Below are 18846 nucleotides of genomic sequence, written 5' to 3' on the forward strand. Positions count from 1 at the left end.
GGAGTGAAAAAAAGTGGCACCATGGGGATGAGCTGTGAACAAGGGATAATAAGAGGCTTCAAACAGGACCTCCCATTTCACTGCCAAGAGGCAGAAGATGCATGGTGGAATAGATTTAGCTAACAGGGACATTTTGATCCTGCTGTAGACTGATGTTCAGTTCTGTCAATGACCAATCATAATCAGGGAGACAAGGGCAGGTTTACCTCACCAAATCTAGTTTGTCAGGCCTAAAATACGAGCGACACAGGTGGCCAAACAAGTCATTACTGCAGCGGAAGCAGACTTCATCCATTCCGGACAGATGACTGAGCAGCCTGGGCCTTACGGTAATAAAACATTCATTTATGGGAAGGATTGGCTGGCGGGAGAGCGCTTTGATGAACCATTAGTATCCACTTTCAAGCCATTGTGCACATCAGATATTCTCATCTCATAACACTGCAGCACTGTGCTTATAATTCTGAACAAGGTTATCCTGTACTCTACTCATGGTATTGAGATGTTGAACGAACCAAATAAAAATGTTTCAACTGTTGCACCATTTTAAAAACTACTACCATATGCCAACCTTGCCTGACGACTCAAACTGAATTCTTCCACTGCTCTTTGTTCGCTACAGTCTGAGATTGCTATCATTAAAGTTGTTTGTGGGGGATGTCAGAATGAGGGGTGTTGTACAAAAGTCATCAGCCATTAGATAATTTCTAACCAAATCAGAGTATCAAAGCCAGTGACACATTCTCAAAACGCTGCTTTACCCACGTGTGTTCCGGCTCTGGTCCAACCCATCGGTTTCTGGGACCAATCTGAACGGTTAGAATGTGTTTGCGTTCTATAAATCATTGTGGAGGTGCTTAGATCCAGTGTTAGGTCGTAGCGTTTGGCCGGAGAAAGGAGTTTGGGTAGCCTGGAAAATGCCAACCACCAATAGCTGACAATACAAGGAAACACTTGTTCTCTCCGAAACAAGCCCAGGCATGCCCACAGGGATTTTCTGATACGCAGGGGAATTTCCAAACTTACTGAACTCCTAGAGAGAAAATACATTCACACTGTGAAGATGTAGTAGGCCTATATCAAGCAGCATTGTGTGTTATTACAGTCAATATTTATTAAGTAAATAATATTTAAGCAACCCTAGTAAACCCTCACTAGGGTTGGGCAATATCTGGATACATCCAGCCACCCACCGGTCCAAACATCGTTGATATACGACAGTATTAACTTTCTTTTTTGTTTCCCCCCGGGGCTGGGGAGAGCACGTCATTGCAACCCTTACTCTCACAATTAAATATTAAGTTGAAGCTGGTACTTTCTTTGGAGACAAAGGAAGATATTATATTAAGGGCACATACTAAGTTTAACTAAAACATTCAGTATTTTGAGAATCACCGTAGAAACGATCTTGTGTTTAGGTCCTGTGGTGAATGAGCGAGAGGAAGATGGGCAGAGCAAAATCCAACTTAACAGCAACCTGTCCCTGTCAACCTGTCCCAGCCAGTCAGTCAGCCCTAGAGCACCATTGACTGCCTGCAGACGCCTACAGAGCCGTCATGTGACTGATCCATCTATGCCGGTTTATGGGAAAGGGGCTATAGATAATGTTGCTCTGGAACAAAGTTCTTTCAATAAACACGAGAGGACGGGGGAGGTCTCTCCTCTCATCTCTTCTCTGGGAGCAGAGGTGCTTGTAAGACGAGGTCGGTTGGAGGCTGCAGCTAAGAGGCAGTCATGCTGAAAGCCATAGGAGGAACACGTCATGGTTATTTCTGGAAATGACAAATGAGTAGCCCAACCCTCCCACGCTACAAATGTTCCCAAGCAAACATTTACTTGACAACACTTTGGAAAATATTGTGTTTGAGTTTCTTTGGACAAGTCGAATAGAATCGGGGTGCTTTTCGCCTGCAATTTCTCCTTGCACAGCACCAAGTGACATGGATTGGGTGGGTAGAGTAGGTTTTGCTGTACATCTCATTGGCAAGTCTTGATCCTCTTCTTACTACCTTTAGAACCATCCACCTAGAAACATTAGGTGTACCGTGTCACTGAAGGACCTCACAGCAAGATGATATGGCAAAGGGTTTAGTCTTCTATAGAAACAACAACCGCACACAGCCCCAATCTGAAAGGGCAGAGATTAAGCTGCTCTCTTTCTTTAAGAAGAACAGCAGCTTTCCACCAAACAGGATGCTTCCATTCATCTCAATTAGATGTGGTTGAATCATTAATCCATCTGGTTATCCCTCACATCTAGAGCCAACATCTGCCCTCAATGGGAGCAAGATAATGATCCTGAGGGGAGTCAGGATTTCAAATGTGCAAGTTGAGACTTATGCAGAGCTATACAAGTTAACTCATTTTCCCATAAATCCCTAGACATTCAAGTCAGTAGGAACAAAAAGGGGCAACCTTTATTGAACAAATTCAGCTCTGTTTAAATTTCATTTAACTTTTCTGCTGAGTCACATTCAGATGATAGGTCGGTTGGTTTATGGGCTAGGTGTCTCCTGGCCTGATCCAATCAGAGGTTGTAGTGGTGACCAGACAGCCAATCAGAGGCTGTAGTGGTGACCAGAGCGCTGGTGTAGTGGTACAGTGCTGGGCCTGGCTCCTGCTAGGGCCTTTACTTGGCACGCTGGATGAAAAGCAGAAATGAGTGTGACATCATGGCATTTGGAGCATACAACATTTTCACATACCCAAAAGGCCTGAAAAAAAGCGGAATTTGTCTTTTCCCCACAAGCACAGACTTTGCTGATAAAGGGAAAATGTACTACGATTGCAATATGTTGTCTCACCTAGCGATCTTAGGATGAATGCACTAGTTGTAAGTCGCTCTGGATAAGGGCATCTGCTAAATGACTAAAATGTAATATGAGGAAAGTTGGTGCTGAGACAGGCAGTCCCACTAAATAATGAATGAGTTTCCGCATGGTTGGCTTTTTCCACTCTTTACGTCTGCGAGCGTGACAGTAGATGCGGCATGCTCTTTGTTGGACTTGCCCAATGGTGGGCAACATATGGCCTTGCTGTCCAGATCCCATTCAATCTGGCCTGTGGAAGGTTATTTTAGGATGGTGGGGGGAATGATTATTTTGGGTAAACAAAAACATCAGGCCACTCTTGATCGTCTAAAACTAGATTGAAAGTATGTAGAAAAAAATGGACCTGTTCGTTTTCAAATAAATTCCCCTTTTCTGGTCCGCAAATTACTTTTGACTAAATAAATATGATCCATTTTTTTTATATATATATTTTTTTTACCTTTATTTAACTAGGCAAGTCAGTTAAGAACAAATTCTTATTTTCAATGACGGCCTAGGAACAGTGGGTTAATTGCCTGTTCAGGGGCAGAACGACAGATTTGTACCTTGTCAGCTCGGGGGTTTGAACTTGCAACCTTCCGGTTCCTAGTCTAACACTCCAACCACTAGGCTACCCTGCCGCCCCAGACATCCCGATGGGGCCCTTGAGCCAAAATTATTTCTCACCCCTAGACAATACTCACACCAACCGGTCGACTCTGTAAGGCAAAGGCACTAGGCAGCACCTTCAGAGAGCTGTGACCTGGGCAAAAGAACACTGGTTGTACATCTCAGCCACTCTTGAAAGATAATGGAAGTCCAATAGGAAGTGGTTCTGTACTTGAAAGATAATGGAAGTCCAATAGGAAGTGTTTCTGTACTTGACAAGATAATGGAAGTCCAATAGGAAGTGGTTCTGTACTTGAAAGATAATGGAAGTCCAATAGGAAGTGTTTCTGTACTTGAAAGACAATGGAAGTCCAATAGGACGTATATCTGTATTATTAAAAACTGACGTGCTTCAGCTTTGAAGCTTAATCTGAAAACACCTGATTATGAAACAAAGAGCAACCTACTCCTCAGTTGCAATTGATGTTGTTGTCTGATGCACTAGTCTGCTCCATAGTTGGCTGGCGTGAGTCTGACAAGGACATATCCTATCTCCATTTCTGGAAGAATGACCTTCGGTAGAGTTTCTGTTTTCCCAACAAACAAAAAAACACCAATGAAAAAGCACTGTTTTCACCATGGTTTAATAGGAGCTTCTTAGCGTAGCTATGAAAAGATCCCTTCATTTTATTGTATCTCAGCATGTGGGTTTCCACCCATTTCCTCAGAGATTCAGGGAGGAGAACAAAGTAGTGTTTCCCATAATCTAATGTTCTATAATGATCATTACGTCTTCACAAGATTCCTGACAGTGGCTGGTGTAAGAGGGGGGGGGGGGGTGTTGAGGGAAATGGAGTCATGGACAGTTGAAGAGGTGTCGTGAATACTATTTGATGAGAGACGGAGTCACTTTTTCAACCTCCTGGATGTCTGGGTGGGGATGGAGGTATTATTTGGGGAATTGTGTGCCTGTATGTGAAACCTGTGTCAACTTTTGGGGATAACATTTCTGCCATGGCCTATACAGCATTAACTAGTAACTGTTCTACACAGAAATGCAACAGCAGTGAGCATCTTTTGAATGTTTAGGCAAGTTTGAACAAACTCAAATTCCACCTCTTCTGAAGTTGATTCAAGCAGTGTGAAACATATAAGCATCAAGGCAGCCACCAATGACTATGGGGGAATATTTGTTTTGTCTGATGTCCAAATCGTTAAGGCCTATTTGCTTAAAAATATAAACATTTTTTTTTATTTAAAAAAAAAAATCATGTTATCTGTATGCAGAACTTGTTAGGTGGAGACCTTTAGACAAAAACAGGCAATTCAAACAGGCCCCCCTTTTCATGGTAATAATATGAAGGCGTCACACAAAAAAGGTCTCCATGGCAGCAACCAGAACCGAGATCTCAAATTCGACCTCAGCATCACACACTTTCTCTCTAAACGTTGAGATGATGACCCATAGCTAGCACAGCTGGCATTTAAACGTGACACCTGTAAACTGTAAAGGGTTACATCTCTGCTAGGTGTTGGCGGTGGCGGTGGCGAATGACAGCACTTCCTGTATGGGGGGGGGGGGGATGTAAATGCCGAGATCAAACACCACCGGCGGCTCACACAGACAAAGGAGAGGGCTTGTCGTAGCCATGCATCCACGGTCACTTATCTTCCTCCCCAGAGACACACACAACCAGGGCAGTTGTTCCCAGGAACATTAGGCCAAAGGAGTCTTATCAGCACTGGGGAAAGGAAGTTGCTTTCTGCTGCCCGGTGGTGGGGGGCTTCAAGTTGTATGAGCCAGAAATACGGGGATAGCCTTTCCTTCCTGTTGTGGATTCTCCCTCCCTGGTAAACCAACATCCTAGTGTCAAAACCAACATGAGGTATAGTGGTAGCCTAGCGGTTAGAGCGTTGGGCCAATGACCGAAAGGTTGCTGGATCGGGTCCCCGAGCTGACAAAGTAAAAATCTGTCGGTCTGCCCCTGAGCAAGGCAGTCGATTAAGACAGCCCCCCTCACCTCTTTGATTCAGAGGGGCTGGGTTAAATGTGGAAGACACATTTCAGTTGAAGGCATTCTGTTCTAAAACAGACTAGGTTTCCCTTAGTGCCTGTCTTGCAAACATTGTCTGTTGTGCTTCATGTGTCCTACAAGCCCATTCAACTAGGTTAAGATCATAGTCTCAGCTGTAGAAACCAACCACAATGGATTTTAATCATTTATATTTGAGATGTCCAACCAATTTACAGGTCAAACTAGTCCCTTGCATGAAATGAAGCCAAAATATTCTCAAAAATAATGTCAAAGCTTATCGTTGTCATCTAGAGCGAGTAATCACTTATTGTGGATATGGGGTAATCTTTTTGTTAAATCAACCAAAAACAGTTGAGTGATTGTCATGCAGCAAACACAAGAACACCAGGGAACAGGAATGAAGATAATCCAGAGCGTGACCTTACCTGTACTTCCTAATGTTTTGTAGAACCGGTACTCCAAATGTAACTGTGGTGCCCTCGACTTGACTGGTTCCTGCGCGACAGGGTACAACAAAGCACTTCAATTAACAATGGGGGGGATAGACTTTTACTGACTGGCAGTTTTCCCCACAGCATTTGGGTTCAAATTGCTGACTTAAATTGTAATGAGACTTTTGCGAGCTTCATATTTTTTTGGTAGTACAGCAATTTATAGCCGTCTGGAGAGCTATTAGAATGGCATGAGTCATTTCCCGTGCCACAGCTTTTAGAGGCACACCTAAGCTGGCATTTCCACCAGCTACTATTTATCTGCTTGTCCAGAACAGTCCTGCCAGGCAACCATTGTGCCACACAAATCCCAGCCAAGCTTGATGTATGAAGAGCATTAGGACTATTAACTTCAATACATGTTAGCAGGAATCCTTTACAGGGGTCGCGTTAAGAGCTCAGAAATCTGCATTTTCAAAAAATATCTCTTTAAATAATTTCACCTGCGCTTTATATTGAAAGTCAAGTGTTTGGTCTTTCAATATAAATAAAGTGGTCCGGGGAGTGCAACTATAGTTTTGCTTCACCAAAAATACATTAATGCAACACATTTGGCAGAAAATAGCTTCATTTTCATCAGATAACAACAGAAGTACAACGCTATTTGGCTGGCAGCCACACAAGTAAATGAGCTTACAATGAATAAGCTAGTTTTTTTTGTGTTGCAAAAAACAATGCACGGCCATCAAATTTCTAATGTTTACTATAGAAAGAATACAGCCAGCTACATTTCCTGTTTTGCTTGAAGTTAATCTGGCATTTTACCAGAGAAAAGTAGACTACACTGAGAAAAGTACCAGAGAAAAGTAGACTACACCAGTCAGAGCGCTGTCTGCTGATAGAATGCCGTTCTACTGAAGCACAAGTTTGTGCTGATGACAGCAGAAATTACAATAAGGTTTACAAAAATGCAGTAATATATTTATGTGTTTTATAATTAAAAAAAAATTGGGTGAAAAACTGAGAATTCCGCGTTACATGCCAACCATGTTCGATGCGCGAGTGTACCGCTGTGACACTCGGGAGCCCAAAATCTATGGTTTCGACCATGATTAAATAATAATGGATTGGATTTATATAGTGCCTTTCTACCAACTGTTGTATTAAAAGCGCTTTACATAGTAATGAGGAAACAACCATTTTGCGCCTGAACGCTCACCACACATCAGCGAGCATTGTGGAGCGGTGAAGCATGATAAATGCCAATTAGGAATGAGGTGGATGGATTCGGTGGCCATGATGGAAATGGGGCAGGTTGGAAATTTAGCAAGGACACAGAGGTCAACACTAGAGGTCGACCGATTAATTAGGGACAATTTCAAGGTTTCATAACAATCGGAAATCAGTATAAAAAAAATCCTACAACTTTATTTAACTAGGTAAGTAAGTTAAGAACACGTTTTTATTTTCAATGACTGCCTCGGTCTAGGTGGGTTAACTGCCTTGTTCAAGGGCAGAATGACAGATTTTGACCTTGTCAGATCGGGGATTCAAACTTGCAACCTTACAGTTAACTAGTCCAACGCTCTAACCACCTGCATCTCATTGCACTCCACGAGGAGCCTGCCTGTTACGGGAATGCAGTAAGAAGCCAAGGTAAGTTGCTAGCTAGCATTAAACTTAGCTTATAAAAACAATCAATCAGGGTAGCCTAGTGGTTAGAGCGTTGGACTAGTAACCGAAAGGTTGCAAGTTCAAATCCCCGAGCTGACAAGGTACAAATCTGTTGTTCTGCCCCTGAACAGGCAGTTAACCCACTGTTCCTAGGCCGTCATTCAAAATAAGAATAAGTTCTTACCTGACTTAAAGAAAAAAAAAAAAAATCATAATCACTAGTTAAACTAGTAATATCATCAGCCATGTGTAGTTACCTAGTGTCCTGCGTTGCATATAATCGATGCGGTGCACATTCGCGGAAAAAGGACTGTCGTTGCTCCAACGTGGTTAGGTACACGTTGGAGCAACGACAGTCCCTTTTCCGTGAATGTGCACCGCATCAATTATATGCAACGGTACAGAGAGAAATTGTCCTATATATACTATATTAACTACAACCTAAAACTTCTTACCTTGGAATATTGAAGTCTCCTGTTAAAAAGGAACCACCAGCTTTCGTATGTTCGTATGTTCTCATGTTCCGAGCAAGGAACTTAAAAGTTAGCTTTTTTACATGGCACATATTTTCTTCTCCAACACTTAGTTTTTGCATAATTTTTTAAACCAAATTGAACATGTTTCATTATTTGAGGCTAAATTGATTTTTATTGATGTATTATGTTAAGTTAAAATAAGTGTTCATTCAGTATTGTTGTAATTGTCATTATTACAAATAAATAAGAAATACAAATCGTCCGATTAAATCGGTACCTGCTTTGGTCCTCCAATAATCGGTATCGGTGTTGAAAAATCATAATCAGTCAACCTCTAGTTAACACCTATACAAATGGGATAAGTGCCATGGGATTTTTAATGACCACAGAGAGTCAGGACACCTGTTTAATGTCACATCAGGAAGACGGCACACTATGCAGAGCAATGTTCCCTTCACTGCCCTGGAGCATTGGGATTCGATCTTAAGACCAGAGGGCCCTCCAACCCCACTTCCAACAGCATCTGGTCTCCCATCCAGGGACCTACTAGTGAAAACCCTGTTTAGCTTCAGAGGCAAGCCAGCAAGCAGTGGGATGCAGTATGTATGCTGACAATTAGGCCTAGTCACTTCCACATAAAAAAGTACAAGTCTAATTTCCCTTTCAGTATCAACCCTCAGAAATCTTAGTTTGTAAACAAAGACTTCAGTAGCCTACAATTGATATGCATTCATTCTGGACGGATTCTAAGCATACAGAGCAGTGCTGCTGTCAAGTGCCTCATACGACAGCCCCCAAACTCCTCTAGACCTGTCCTTCAGAGAAATTACTGCCAGGGCTCACCATGTTGACTGTCAACAACTTAAAAACAGTCTTCTGCTTCAAAGGCAGAGTCTGATGTTTTTCAGGCGATGTGTCCTCTGGGAGTGTAAAATCGAGGCTGGTCGCATGCGTGCCTCACTAGGCCTTTGCTCAATTATTTTACCCCCCTTTCTCCCCAAGTTTGTGGTATCCAATTGTTAGTAGTTACTATATTGTCTCATCGCTACAACTCCCGTACGGACTCGGGAGAGACGAAGGTTGAAAACCATGCGTCCTCCAAAACACAACCCAACCAAGCCACACTGCTTCTTAACACAGCACGCATCCAACCCACCTGGAAGCCAGACCCGCAACCAATGTGCTCGGAGACAGATTAAGCCTTTGGATCACTAACGCCTACTAATAACTTTGGGTCAGCTAACTGTAGCCTACAAGGCCTGGGTCACCGCTAACTGTAGCCCATGGCCTTTGGGCCCTAGACCACTTTGGGCATAAGGCCTTTGGGTCACCGCTAAACCTACATAAGGTAGCACCCTTTGCTCAATTATTGATGAGTGACAGATTAACGTGTAGCCTACATAACTGTAGCCTTTGGGTCACCGCCTTTGGGTCACCGCTAACTGTAGCCTACATAAGGCCTTTGGGTCACCGCTAACTGTAGCCTACATACGGCCTTTGGGTCACCGCTAACTGTAGCCTACATAAGGCCTTTGGGTCACCGCTAACTGTAGCCTACATAAGGCCTTTTTGGCCTACATAAGGCCTTTGGGTCTCCGCTAACTGTAGCCTACATAAGGCGTTTGGGTCACCGCTAAATGTGTTCGTGGCTTATGCCCGCCCATACCATAACCCCACTGCTACCATTGGGAACTGGTATACACGCTGTCTGCCATCTGCCCTGTACAGTCGAAACTGGGATTCATCTGTGAAGAGCACACCTCTCCAGCGTGCCAGTGTCCATCGTAGCTGAGCATTTGCCCACCGAAGTCGGTTACAACCCCGAACTGAGCACACAGATAAGCTTCCCTGAGTAGGTTTCTGACAGTTTGTGCAGAAATTTTTAGGTTGTGCAAATCCAGTTGTATCAGCTGTCCGGGTGGTTGGTCTCAGATGATGCCGCATGTGAAGAAGCTGGATGGGGATGTCCTGGGCTGGCGTGGTTACACGTGGTCTGTAGTTGAGGCTGGTTGATGTTGGAGCCAGCTTATGCTAGAGTAAATGAACATTCAATTCTCTGGCAACAACTCTGATGGGCATTCCTGCAGTCAGCATGCCAATTGCACGCTCCCTTAAAACTTGAGACATCTGTAGCATTGTGTAGTGTTACAAATTTGCACATTTTAGAGTGGCCTTTTATTGTCCCCAGCACAAGGTGCACCTGTGCAATGATCATGCTTCTTGATATGCCACACCTGGTCAGGTGGAAGGATTATCTTGGCAAAGGAGAAATTCTCACTAAACGGGATGTAAACAAATATGTGCAAAAAATTTGAGAAATAAGCTTTTTATGTGTATGGAAAATGTCAGTGATCTTTTATTTCAGCTCATGAAACCAACACATGTTGTGTTAATATTTTTGTTCAGTGCAGTTTTTTTTCCCCCAGGAGAGAGTACTTACCAGTTTAATAGCTACATACTCGTTGGTGTAGAGATTTTTACCTGAAACAAAGCAGAGAGAGAGGTGGAATTCAGATAAGAGCACTTTGGTTATTACTCAACCTACTGAAGGGCTTGCCTAAATAGAGTGTTTTGGTGTTTAGCTTAGTAGACAGCAAATGACCATCTCCAAAAGCAGTTTCAGAACAGGACAAAAAAGCCATAGAAAAATAGTGAGCTGTGTGTTGCTCAGGGGAACTTCAGTCCAGCCTCAAGAAATGAGTCTGTATGCATCAATCTATCTCTAGACAGAGGTTTGTGTGTGACCCAATAATTTACAGTTGAAGTCAGAAGTTCACATACACCTTAGCCAAATACATTTAAACTCAGTTTTTCACAATTCCTGACATTTAATCAGAGTAACAATGCCCTGTTTTAGGTCAGTTAGGATCACCACTTTATTTTAAGAAAGTGAAATGTCAGAATAATAGTAGAGAGAATGATTTATTTCAGCTTTTATTTCTTTCATCACATTCCCAGTGCATCAGAAGTTTACATACACTCAATTAGTATTTGGTACCATTGCCTTTAAATTGTTTAACTTGGGTCAAACGTTTCTGGTACCCTTCCACAAGCTTCCCACAAAAGTTGGGTCAATTTTGGCCCATTCCTCGTGACAGAGCTGGTGTACCTGAGTCAGGTTTGTAGGCCTCCTTGCTCGCACACACCTTTTCAGTTCTGCCCACACATTTTCTATAGGATTGAGGTCAGGGCTTTGTGATGGCCACTCCAATACCAGGAATTTGATGTCCTTAAGCCATTTTGCCACAAATGTGGAAGTATGCTTGGGGTCATTGTCCATTTGGAAGACCCATTTGCAACCAAGCTTTAACTTTATGACTGATGTCTTGAGATGTTGCTTCAATATATCCACATAATTGTCCTACCTCATGATGCCATCTATTTTGTTAAGTGCACCAGTCCCTCCTGCAGCAAAGCACACCACAACATGATGCTGCCACCCCCGTGCTTCACGGTTGGGATGTTGTTCTTCGGCTTGCAAGCCTCCCCCCTTTTCCAGCTAACATAACAATGGCCATTATTGCCAAACAGTTCTATTTTTGTTTCATCAGACCAGAGGACATTTCTCCAAAAAGTATGATCTTTGTCCCCACGTGCAGTTGCAAACAGTAGTCTGGATTTCTTATGGCGGTTTTGGAGCAGTGGCTTCTTTCTTGCTGAGCGGTCTATCAGGTTATGTCGATATAGGACTCGTTTTACTGTGGATATAGATACTTCACAAGGTCATTTGCTGTTGTTCTGGGATTGATTTGCACTTTTCGCACCAAAGTACGTTCATCTCTCGGAGACTGAACGAGTCTCCTTCCTGAGCGGTATGACAGCTGCGTGGTCCCATGGTGTTCATACTTGCGTACTATTGTTTGTACAGATGAACGTGGTACCGACAGGCGTTTGGAAATTGCTCCCAAGGATGAACCAGACTTGGGGAGGTCTACAATTTATTTTCTGAGGTCTTGGCTGATTTATTTTGATTTTCCCATGATGTCAAGCAAAGAGGCACTGTGTTTGAAGGTAGGCCTTGAAATACATCCACAGGTACACCTCCAATTGACTCAAATTATGTAAATTAGCAGAAGCTTCCAAAGCCATGACAATTTTCTGGAATTTTCCAAGCTGTTTAAAGGCAGTCAACTTAGTGTATGTAAACTTCTGACCCACTAGAATTGTGATACAGTGAATTAAAAGTTAAATAATCTGTCTGTAAACAATTGCTGGAAAAATTACTTGTGTCACGCACAAAGTAGAAGTCCTAACCGACTTGCCAAAACTATAGTTTGTCAACAGGAAATTTGTGGAGTGGTTGAAAAACAAGTTTTAATGACTACAAACTAAGTGTAATGTAAACTTCCGACTTCAAATGTCTATATACACTAGATTATTAATGCGTGGGCGCTGTGTTGAAGCCACCGCACTGACATTTCGGGCCTCCCCCACAATTGTAAAAAATATTTAGAAAGTTACAGAAATGCATTTATTAATGTCTACATTTGTTTTAACCTAATATTATATTACAGAAACCTTATGCAAACTTTCAAATTATATTACGTGAGCTAAACACAAAAGAAAAATATACAATTTCCTTGGCATATATTTTTTTAGATAAATGTTATGGACGAAAACAAAAGTTAAATAAATGTAATGTTATTTTTAAAAATGTAAATAATGTAGAATTCCAGTCATTCCTATGGAGGACAGCTCTTAAATGAGGAGCGCCAATATGGCCGACCGGTAGTTTCAAAACCTCTCAATGGTCAATACCAGGTTTTATAAAACATCATTGGTGTGACCCCAGTATGCTCCATTCAGCAAGCAGGCCCCGCCTATGGCCATCACGTGTACTAGCTAATCTACTCAATTAAGAGAAATGCATTGATTATTGGTACAGCAGCATAGCAGAGTACCACATGTACTACTACAACGGAATTCTGTACACAGACACAACATTAGTGCTGATGGGTCTCAGAGACAGTTGTTGTGTCGGTCTTGTGTTGCTGCGGGAGGTTATAATATAACCAGTTATAACAGCACACGTTGAAGCTGATAAACCTTCTCAGTCCTCCGTGTCATTGGATTGTCAGAATGTCATGAATTTAGCATCTGAAATATGGCTTTTATGTTCCTGGCCATAATAGGCCAAGCCACTGAAAGACTGTGCATTATTTATGTGATTACTATGAAGCAGGCATGAATAAATCCCTATCAATATATGCCTATCCCAGTGAGCCCAAAATAAAAGCACTATGGACAACATAAGCAATACTGGGTACGGGAGGCTTGTGTGGCCAATAGTGATGCACGGTATTTAACATTTAACTTTTTTTATTTTTTATTTAACCAGGTAGGCTAGTTGAAATCAAGTTCTCATTTGCAACTGCGGCCTGGCCAAGATAAACCACGGTAATATACTGCTCAGTATCGTGATACTTGGTCTGGTATCGTATTGTAAGTAATACGGTGGTATCATGACAACACTAGTGTCCAACACATCGTATGAAATTATCAACACAACAAAGAGCAGTTCATGTTACCACATGTAAACCGAGTGTCCTTGGGTGGATCAATATGAAATACAGTCCTACCATTATAAAGATTACATTAACTCCTCTTACCGAGCTTCAGTTCTCCGAAGTTGCCACAGCCGATCTTCTTGCCCACGCGGAAGTTGGGTCCCACCATGAGAACCCCAGAGGAGGCTGAGGAGCTAGAGGGTCTAGAGTGCCCGCTGCGCCCCTGTGCCACCTTGCTGCTCCTCGCCGGCCGCTCACCCTCTTTTGGATGGTCCATGGCACTGCGGGAACCGCCGGGCGGCTGCTGCTGCTTCGAGGGATCCAGTTAGAGGCCTCGGGCCGTGCCCACCACAGCCCGTCACTGGCACAGGGCCGCTGGCTGCCCCTTCGCCCCCCCTACCACTCACTGTGGTGGCTGGCCGATATGCTCGACATCGGGGTCGGACCAGGGAAGAGATAGGAGACCTAGGGAGCAAGCAGGAAGTAAACACGTTGGGAGAAGTCTGTACGATGTCATTGAGTGAATGAGGACAATGGTGGTTTAAAGAGGATCTATGACTCAGCATTTTGGTTTCACCAGCAGGCCATCAATAAATCTAGACTGGCCGTCCTACGAGGCACCTGGCCAATATGGGCTCCCGAGTGGCGCAGTGGTCTAAGGCACTGCATCTCAGTGCTAGAGGCGTCACTACAGACCCGGTTTGATTCCAGGCTGTATCACAACCGGCCGTGATTGGGAGTCCCATAGTGCGGTGCACAATTGGCCCTGCGTCGTTAGGGTTAAGCCGGGGTAGGCAGTCATTGTAAATAAGATTTTCTTCTTAACTGACTTGACCAGTTAAAAAACAAAAATGTAAATAAAATGAAAATATAGCTACTGAGATCTTTTGTCTGGCTGAACGGGACATACTTCAAATCAGAGCATGCTGGACTGTTAGCTTCAATGTTTATTAAAGCTAGGAATCCTTACTTGCTACAGCAATGTTTTTAACTTAATGATTTTTACCCATTGATTTGATGACTATAAACATATAAATGCAGTGTTTAGATCAACTGTCAATACCCATTCAGAACACAAAATAAACTTATTATTTTACTGTAAACAAACACCATATAGCCTCAAAATAAATATAATTTTGACATCATGGATGGTCAGGTCTTGCATACATAGCTCTGCCTATTTGAGTTAACATTTCTCTAGACCCATGCTTTTACCAAAACAGAGGCAGGGTAACACCTTGTTATTGTTTTAACTAAGGATTCTAGCCTTAAGGAGACAAATAATATGTTGAGTAGGACAAAGTTGAGCACATGGACTACAGTCAATTTCTTATCATTGTCTACTATTAGAAAGGTGAACAGAACAACATTGTTGTACGTCTCGCTCTACCACCGAAGACTTGCTAGAGAGATACTAACCAACATGAAATGTAGTCAAGAAGTTTGACCCTGGAGACAAAGTGAAAGTCGTGATTTTAATCATCTTAGATTACACCCACTGGCTGTACTCAAGGATGTGGGTAGTGAGATTATTATGTAAACCATTACATAAAGTTGTCTCACAGCAGGGAAACAAAATAACAACTTTACACACAGCCTGGACTTCATCACCAGAATGTCTTGCCCATGAGAGTGTGTTAACAGGCCTAATCATTGTAAACCCGATTACACTGTCTTGAGACTGCCTGATTGTCAGTAATGATTTCTTGCTCATTAATTACAATAGCACACCAGTGGTGTGGAACAACTTCATAAAATGATCAGTTAGGAGACAAAAGTAGTGAAAATAGATGTAGCCTAGACTACTTTCAATGGACCTACAAAGCTAGCTCCCTTTCCCAAGAGCCACCAGTGTGTCCTCAACCAAATTATGTTTGCACATCGATAACTGCTCAAAGTATTTGTTTTATATCAACACAATTAATCCTGAAAAGCATAGATGATTTGCTGAGACATGGAGGCATGGGTGAAGCTGGAGTAGTGTTTGTGTGCACGCTCCGGTGACTCATGTTCAGTTTCTCAAATTCTATCTCAGCGTCAAAGACAGCCAGTCTCTCCCAAGGGCAGCTCCACAGCCTTCCCATTACATAAACCCCCAAAACAGGGCATGACTACAAAACAGGGAGAGCACAGCACAGCAAAGACAGCAGTGGTGTTGGTGAGGTGACAACTTATCCAGTCCCAGCCAGAGGCAATCATTTCCATCTATCTGGCTGCACAACAGTCATGCTGGATCTGGTGTGCATACATGGTTGTATTAGACCTAAATGACTAGTGTTATTGCCTTAGATGAATGAGTGTGCTACTTTTTTCCAGTCCAATAATCAAATTGGAAATTGGCCTTCATGTGTGTTTTTAGGGGGTTGATATTTACTACATGCTGCTCACCTAGTGGTGGGTATAACATTAACTTGCATTAATACTGTCATCTAATAAAAGTTAGATAACAGTGTAGGTTACCTTACTTTAAGTCTATATGACCGTAGCCATATGTTAAGCCATCTGTGCATTACAACCATTAACTTCAACACAGGATTTCCCACATCCCGGTATCTGAAATACACTTCTGTTGTCATGCACACACGATGCCAAAAAAACATAACATTGATGGCTTTCCTGCTAAGTAGTTTTTTTTGGCATCATGTGTGTGCATGACAGCATCAGAAGTGTTTTTCAGACACCAGGCGGTGGGAAATCCTGTAATAGGAGTATATAGTATATTCTTACTCATAGCCATCAGGCTTTGAATGTGATGATTTATGATTACGTCCATGATACAAATGTTATTGCTCGTTTCCCCAGAAAAGGATAGACAAAAGCATTTATTAGCTAGGACTCTCTTTTTAAATGGTCCTGAGGTGCAGTTGTCTTAATATCGGTTAATCATTATGTGTAGGCTGTAGTATTGATACCTGTCTGTGGTGATAAAACATTTTTCCAAGTAAGGGATCAATAAAGTACTACTCTACTCTCTGGTAGGCTATACAGTTGAGGTAGCTCAGACAACAGGCTGCATTATCTCTCTAGTAGGCTATACAGTTGAGGTAGCTCAGACAACAGGCTGCATTATCTCTCTAGTAGGCTATACAGTTGAGGTAGCTCAGACAACAGGCTGCATCATCTCTCTAGTAGGCTCAGTTGAGGACACAACAGGCTGCATTATAGGCTATCTCTAGTAGGCTATACAGTTGAGGTAGCTCAGACAACAGGCCGCATTATCTCTCTAGTAGGCTATACAGTTGAGGTAGCTCAGACAACAGGCCGCATATCTCTCTAGTAGGCTATACACAACAGACAACAGGTGCATCATCTCTCTAGTAGGCTATACAGGTAGCTCAGACAACAGGCCGCATTATCTCTCTAGTAGGCTATACAGTTGAGGTAGCTCAGACAACAGGCCGCATTATCTCTCTAGTAGGCTATACAGTTGAGGTAGCTCAGACAACAGGCTGCATCATCTCTCTAGTAGGCTATACAGTTGAGGTAGCTCAGACAACAGGCCGCATCATCTCTCTAGTAGGCTATACAGTTGAGGTAGCTCAGACAACAGGCTGCATTATCTCTCTAGTAGGCTATACAGTTGAGGTAGCTCAGACAACAGGCCGACAGTGTGTGGACAGGGTTAGTTCCCGACTGTCCTCTACAATGAGTTTGTCACAGGTGTCAAACTCATATGCAGGGCAGAGTATCTGCAGGTTCACTCCTTCCTTGTACTTTATAGATCAACTAGGGTCCCTGGTTGGTTAAAAACTCCCCTCACCTTGTCATCTAGGTCTTATTTGGCCAAATGAAAAGGAACTAACAAAACTAGCAGACACCGTCCTCCATGGACTGAGTTTGACACCCCTGCTCTAAAAAGGAGTCATTAACCTTTAGTGGAAAGATCAGATCTGGGGGGGGGGGCAATATGAAGGGATTCCCACTGTGGCAGTGCCAGCTGGTTCTCCCACTGTCTTCTCTCATGCACTGTAGCTTGAGGCAATTTCTCAGCCCCATTGACTTCCTTTCAAAGTTCCCCACACAACAACACGGGCCAACTCAACTTTTCCAAGCAGGCCTTCAAAGAAAACTTGTCGGGACACGGGCTGACCTAATTAGAGTTGTCACGATACCAGTATCGCGATACTAGGAAGTAAAGAAGCAAAGGCAACAAAACATGAAGCAGACTTAATTTCCTGAGGTTAACAGTCCTAATGTTTGGGGGGAAAAAATCTTATGCTGTTACTCAGTCACATTTGTTTATTTTGTAAACTACAAAACACAATATTTTACATAACGTAGGATTTTAAAGGACCATCGAGTTTAAAATCTGGTTTCGTAGTACTGGAATTGTGACAACACTGGACGGAACAGAAAGAATGTGTTGCATCCTTAAACCCACAATTCATAGTGTGGTCATTTTTTCAGTTTCTGACAATTAACAATCATTTCCAGTAATCGTACACATTTGGTGGAAGGGAGTTCTGTCATAAATAAAAGAAAGTGGGTTGAGAACAACCCTGGCACCTTGCTGGGCCTGGTGCCTCCTACAGACCTTGTGGTTAACCTGAGACCCTGGCACCTTGCTGGGCCTGGTGCCTCCTATACATCTTGTGGTTAACCAGTGACCCTGGCACCTTGCTGGGCCTGGTGCCTCCTATACATCTTGTGGTTAACCAGTGACCCTGGCACCTTGCTGGGCCTGGTGCCTCCTATACATCTTGTGGTTAACCAGTGACCCTGGCACCTTGCTGGGCCTGGTGCCTCCTATACATCTTGTGGTTAACCTGAGCCTCCCTATACATCTTGTGGTTAACCATGACCCTGGCACCTTGCTGGGCCTGGTGCCTCCTATACATCTTGTGGTTAACCAGTGACCCTGGCACCTTGCTGGGCCTGGTGCCTCCTATACATCTTGTGGTTAACCAGTGACCCTGGCACCTTGCTGGGCCTGGTGCCTCCTACAGACCTTGTGGTTAACCAGTGACCCTGGCACCTTGCTGGGCCTGGTGCCTCCTATACCTTGTGGTTAACCTGAGACCCTGGCACCTTGCTGGGCCTGGTGCCTCCTATAGGCATTGTGGTTAGCCTGAGACCCTGGCACCACATCACACCTTCTCCTCCATGCTTCACGGTGGGAACCACACATGCAGAGATCATCCGCTGACCTACTCTGCGTCTCACAAATACATTGCGGTTGGACCAAATAATTCAAATTTGGACTCGGTCTAATGTCCATTGCTCGTGTTTCTTGGCTCAAGCAAGTCTCTCCTTTTATGTGTCCTTTAGTAGTGGTTTCTTTGCAGCAATTTGACCATGAAGGC

At 43.2% G+C, this 18846-nt stretch overlaps 1 protein-coding gene and 1 non-coding gene across 8 annotated transcripts in view; both read right to left on the reverse strand.

The window, feature by feature from the left end:
- The window catches only part of csnk1g1 (casein kinase 1, gamma 1), a 41247-nt gene that overhangs the window by 16462 nt on the left and 5939 nt on the right, over positions 1–18846 (reverse strand). For 6 of the 7 annotated variants that reach the window (XM_064988666.1, XM_064988642.1, XM_064988672.1 and 3 more), the window contains exons 2-4: positions 13646–14008; positions 10477–10517; positions 5881–5950 (exon numbers count right to left, since the gene is read on the reverse strand). In XM_064988666.1, the coding sequence (XP_064844738.1) occupies positions 5881–5950; positions 10477–10517; positions 13646–13820 (286 nt within the window). In that variant the 5' untranslated portion in view covers positions 13821–14008. Of the gene's footprint in view, positions 1–5880; positions 5951–10476; positions 10518–13645; positions 14009–18846 lie in introns of those variants that run through there. The other variant, XM_064988690.1, reaches the window with a different exon arrangement.
- Positions 12959–13097, reverse strand: LOC135506539 (small nucleolar RNA SNORA47). The gene has a single exon (XR_010450539.1). It is a non-coding gene; the product is annotated as a small nucleolar RNA SNORA47 (small nucleolar RNA).

This window comes from Oncorhynchus masou, chromosome 2 (genome assembly GCF_036934945.1).
Source record: "Oncorhynchus masou masou isolate Uvic2021 chromosome 2, UVic_Omas_1.1, whole genome shotgun sequence".
Classification (NCBI taxonomy): Eukaryota; Metazoa; Chordata; class Actinopteri; order Salmoniformes; family Salmonidae; genus Oncorhynchus; species Oncorhynchus masou.